The 5,530-nt window shown below is 37.2% G+C and overlaps 1 protein-coding gene across 1 annotated transcript; it reads left to right on the top strand.

Moving 5' to 3' along the window:
* sod1 (superoxide dismutase 1, soluble) lies at positions 1-5,289 on the top strand. The gene is made up of 5 exons (XM_038284971.1): positions 1-150; positions 1,976-2,072; positions 2,152-2,221; positions 4,719-4,836; positions 4,914-5,289. Exons 1-5 carry the CDS (start codon positions 79-81, stop codon positions 5,019-5,021), a joined length of 465 nt encoding a protein of 154 aa, XP_038140899.1. The 5' UTR covers positions 1-78; the 3' UTR covers positions 5,022-5,289.
* Positions 5,290-5,530: the final 241 nt, after the last annotated feature.

Here is a 5,530-nt window from a genome sequence, read left to right as displayed (position 1 = left end):
GTTGCCTCACGCAGCGTCACTTTAGTCGCTCGTGCGTAGTGCTACTCAGAAGCTAGAGAGGCCCTGATTGCTACAAGGATGGTGTTAAAAGCTGTGTGTGTGCTGAAAGGAGCTGGAGAGACAACCGGGACTGTTCATTTCGAGCAGGAGGTAAAATATACTCTATTGCACAAAAAAAGAAAGTTATGAATCCTGAAGAGCAATATATAACATTAATTTCGTTGGGTGATTTAGCTTTTAAATGCTAAGGAAGTTTACTTTCATACACAGGTCGGTTTATATTTAAGATTAAAAGAGAGATTGGTCACACTCCAACACTTAAAGTTGTGAATTGAGAGCATTTGTGTTTTCTCCGCAGATTTGCATGTGTTACCCAACGTTCACGCCATGCAAACTAGCTTCCGACTGTGCTGTTAAATAACTCTAGGAGAGGAGCACAAGTTAACGGCTGCGAGTTTGTACTTATTAAAAGCATGGCGTTATTACTGGGATAATGTGGCTAAAATGAAGGACCTGCCTTTCAATCTGCAACCTTTGATCATTTGCGGACTGCGACGCGGTAATAATTAACGACTGGAACGCCTGTTGCGTAAGCTCCGACATTTTTTGAAAATTAGTACCTCGGTATTTATTTATTTTTTTTTTTTAATAAAAATTGCAACCAAAACCTAGCGTACATGGTTTAGCATGTTTTTTTTTCTTCTCTCAGCTGGGTGCTATGGAGGTGTAGCAAACGTTTACACCATTTAATTTTTGCTGAGTCATTCCCTGACTTTCCTCATGGTGAGGGAATGGTCAGGTCACCACTTAATTCACTTTTGTTTAAAGTTTTGATTTCATATGTTATTTATATATTGCACCCTAAAATTTTACAATGCTCTATTTATGCTCTATTTTAATTTCATAACTTTAACGCATTGTTTTATATCTATAGATGTATTTAGGCCAATTCACTTAAATGGGAGGTTATAAGCCCTGATCAAATCACTAGTGTTCACCTGTACTCCTCACTGTTACTATAGTAACGACTGTTTACATATACATTTGCGATCTGGTACTTTAACTGTAATATGCAATTACCTTCCACTGCACTTTAATTTAGATGGCTTCTGTCCAAACATTATTTATTCATTTTAGTAAAAGCCATCTGTATATTAGACTATTGTACATAACTGTAAAAACCCTTTTTATAGTAATATCCACCTGTATATTATATTCGGTACATATCCAGCTGTGAATTTAGTTCATAACGCTAGTTGTCTATATATTATATTCATAGAACAAATCTATTAGTAAAATTCAGTTTATAATGGTATTCATCTCTATATTTAGTAGAAACCCATGTCCTGTATTTATGAAACCATTATTTATCCTGCATTTGCTGCTATTGCACTTCTGGTTAGACCTAAACTGCATTTCGTTGCCTTTTACCTGTGTAATGACAAAGTTGAATCTAATCAGTATCAAAAGTAACTGAAGAGCTTGATTATAAACTCCTTATTCAAGTTGTAGAAATGGGTTTCTGTCATATGCAGAGTAGACAATCAAAATGTAATTTTGTTGCTTGGTCTCTAGTAGTTTTTTATATTAAACTGAACCTGACTGCAGTGTTAAAAATGTAAAATCAAACTAGAATGACTGGTTCCATGTATATTGAAGGCGTTCTCCTGCTTTTAATACCAACTTAAAACCTTTTTTGTTTGAACTGCCTTTAGTGTGTTTGTGTGCGCACGTGCGTGTGTTTTTTTTTTTTTAACTATTTTTCAAGGCTGCAATAAAAAAAAATGAAATTGTCCAGAGAGCTGTTCTTAACGAAATTTCCTTTTGTTTTACACTTGTGTAAACAAAATGACAAATCTAAGTCTTAAGATGTTGAATTGTATAAACTGAATTGTAATGTTAAAGCGTATTTATTTGCTGGTATTCAAAGCACCGTTCAAGAGATTAGTGTGCATTATTGCTGTTAAATCTGCAGAATGAGTCAGCCCCTGTGAAGGTTACAGGAGAAATCAGCGGCCTTACACCGGGTGAGCATGGTTTCCATGTCCATGCTTTTGGAGACAACACAAATGGTGAGTTATTTTTTTTTTTGTGTTTCAAAAAACAAGTTCTTAGAGGTTAACATTGGCTAATTTTTAAATGTCTTTCCAGGGTGCATCAGTGCAGGGCCACACTACAATCCCTTTAACAAGAACCACGGTGGCCCGAGTGATGCGGAAAGGTAAGTTAATTGAAATAAGACGAGCAGTGCAAGGTTTGGTGAAGGCTTGTTTCAAACAAGACGGTCAACTAAAATAGATCTCTTTAATTTGTAAACTTTAAACTTCAGTTTGGTATGGGATGGTCTGCTTGCAAAAATAATTGTAGTTGCAAGTCTGCTGTTCATAGGGGGGTGTAGGATTTTAATGGTTCCAAGCAACAAAGCCCTATCGTAATTTAAATGTTTTTTTTCCCTCCTGGATTAAAACTCTTCTGTGACTTTAACGTATTCAAAAACGTAAGAAAATTGTCCCCTGTGTGACATTTATTTCAATGGAATCTGAGATTGGGCATGGCCTAATGGCACCCCTACAAATATGAGGAAAACTGCATGTTGCAGAAATTTAAATTGTGTATAGATCTCTCCAAATTGTGAAAACTTGCTAGAAGTAGGCCATTTTCCTCCTAGGGATTTTAAGCCACTAGCTTCAAACTTGGTCATTTTGCAGTTAAGGAATATGTGATTTTAAAGGATAAAAATGAGTTTGAGTATTTTAAAGCCATTTGAAACTTCTACAAAAACCCAATTTGAAGTTTGGTAGTATTGATCAAGTTGGGTGCCTGACGATACTGGCTTAATATCATGACATCATTAAAGTTCTGCCTTTGAGAGAAGAGTCACTGTTTTCACCTGGGATTGTCCCTTTTGGACATTTTTGACCCATCAACTTAAAACTAGGTCATAAGGCAGAAAGCATGTTGGTCTAATTTCACTTAAGGCAAAGGGTTTTAAACAGCCTTGCCATGGCAGCACAGAAAGTGTCACCAGGCACATACCTTTCCAAACACATCATTCAATCTGGACCAAAATCACTGGATCCTAGTCCTATCCCACCAATGAATCCAACCAAATATTTGGTGGGTATTTAAGTTTTCTAAAGCGCCCTTAAACACACTGAGACAAGCCCCAAGACGTGCTAATACTGAGGATTATGAAACTTGGTGCACATGTGTATTCCTCCAGGATCTACAAAAATTATCTTTGAGCCATGGTCCAAACTCCACAGTATGTCTGCCATTTTGGATCAAAGGTGCCACTTTCTCATTGACTCATGTCATATCTAAGTGAATCGTAGAGCTTTTAGTTGCAGATTTAAAACTTACTATGCAGGGTAGGGGTGGGTATTGGCAAAGAAGTCATGATTCGATTCGAATCACGATTCACATGCCACGATGTGATTCTATCACGATGCATCACGATACTTGAAATATTGCGATGCATTGCGATATTTTCCCTGAACACTGTAAGAAAAAGATGCAGCCCTTACCAGTGGCTGACTGGCTGGGTGTGATCTGGATAATGTCTTCAATTGATACATAACTGAAAGCAACTGAATTCATACATAGCTGTATTTATTGAAACGACTTTAGGAGGTGTTGCCATGAAAACAAATACTGGACACAAATATTACTATTACTGGCGTGGACACACTGACAAAAAGATCTTAGGATTCATCAAACTTAAAATAACAAAATAAGGATGATCAGTGCCGTTTACATGGCCTCAGTGGTCCTTTAAACCAATGAAACGAAAATATTCAAATGTATGACATTTCCCCTTTTGCAAATTATGTGCGTCATATCAATTTCATTTTTACCTTCTTTGTTTTTAAAGTCTAAATGCATCCAAGCATCTGACTGGAAATGTGATGGAGCCGGGGGGGCGAATTTTCTCAGTGTCCATGTTTTGTTTACAAATGACTCGTCGCAGTATCCCACGGCCGGAAATGCTTGTGACACAAAGCAGCGGGCGTCAACACATCCGCAGCGACATCTGCTGGACTGGAAGTTGTATTCCACTTGATTTGGCTGATGTGCGCCAACCAATAATTGTATTTTTTTTTTCCATTTTTTTTTAAATTAAGAATCGATACTTGGCATCAAGAATCGATGCAGTAGATCACAAACATTAGAATCGCGATGCATCATCATGACGATTATTTTGCACACCCCTAATGCAGGGACTACTGGCATTGGGATCTAAACAGAAAAAAAAAAAAATCTGCATCATAGCATGTGGGTGTTTTTGGGTGAAGATTATGTCATCCAGATCATAGTCATTCCAAAAAGTAAAACAAACCTCTGGACTTTGTTTTCCAAGTTTGAGGATGTTTAGCTTCCCATCCAAAAAACTTTCTTATTTCGAAATGTCTGGAGTGGCATTGAGTTCCAGGCTCATAGGGTGGCCAAAACAAATGCCTTATGTCGTAGAAAATGTGCGAATTGAGCTGAAAAAAAAAAACAGGTCCAACCCTTAGTACTGGGAGTCGTTGAGGTCGTTGTTGGTCTGCCAAACGAATACTGGCCCACGCCTCTGAAAAGAGTCATTGGTGTTGTATCATGGTTTTATAACTTCTTTGTTTTTGCCTTTGAATGCACCTACAGTATAGTTTTAACTAACTTCAAATGTTAGAAGTATAATTGGCCCGGTCTAAAGTTTGTTTTATTTCCTATATTAGGCATGTTGGAGACTTGGGAAACGTGACTGCAGGAGCTGATAATGTAGCTAAGATCAGCTTGGCAGACAGTCATCTCAAGCTCTCAGGGCCCTACTCCATTATTGGCAGAACTATGGTGGTAAGTAACTTAAATTTAGCTTATCTTTAGATGAATGGACACAAAGACGGACACTCTTGCAATCTGTATATTGTTAGATCCACGAGAAGACTGACGATCTTGGAAAAGGAGGAAATGATGAGAGCCTCAAGACTGGAAACGCTGGTGGCCGCCTGGCCTGTGGAGTTATTGGCATCACTCAGTAAATGTAGGATAATTTGACATAAGATGGAACACTGAAGTTTTCCCCAAGGAACTTAATGAGACCAACATAGCTACTTGATGTAACCTTGTACCTTTTAGTACTCTGTGGCCCTTTGACTAGTTTTCCTGTTAAGCCTTTGTGCCCAATCGTTCCTAATGAAAGTTTGTTAAATGAGGCTTATCCACCAAATGGCTTTGGTTCAGAAGAATCGATGACGCACAAGTCCTTTATAAATGTATTGCTGAGTAAATAAATATTTCTTCAGAGACGCGTTTGCTATCATTTTTTAAGTGCTTCTAAAGATTGAAATGATGGTGATTTGCTTGCTTTCTTATATTGCACTTACAGGTGCTGGTCATAAAATTAGAATATCATGAAAAAGTAGATTGATTTCAGTAATTCCATTTAAAAAGTGAAACTTGTATATTATATTCATACATTACATACAAACTCATATATTTCAGATGTTTATTTTGTTTAATTTTGATGATTACAAATGACAACAAATGA

The sequence above is a fragment of the Cyprinodon tularosa genome, unplaced genomic scaffold (assembly GCF_016077235.1).
Source record: "Cyprinodon tularosa strain WSP-4 unplaced genomic scaffold, ASM1607723v1 ctg205, whole genome shotgun sequence".
NCBI classification, from domain to species: Eukaryota; Metazoa; Chordata; class Actinopteri; order Cyprinodontiformes; family Cyprinodontidae; genus Cyprinodon; species Cyprinodon tularosa.
Note: the sequence above shows the minus strand (reverse complement) of the source record. Positions and strands in the feature narration are given on the sequence as shown.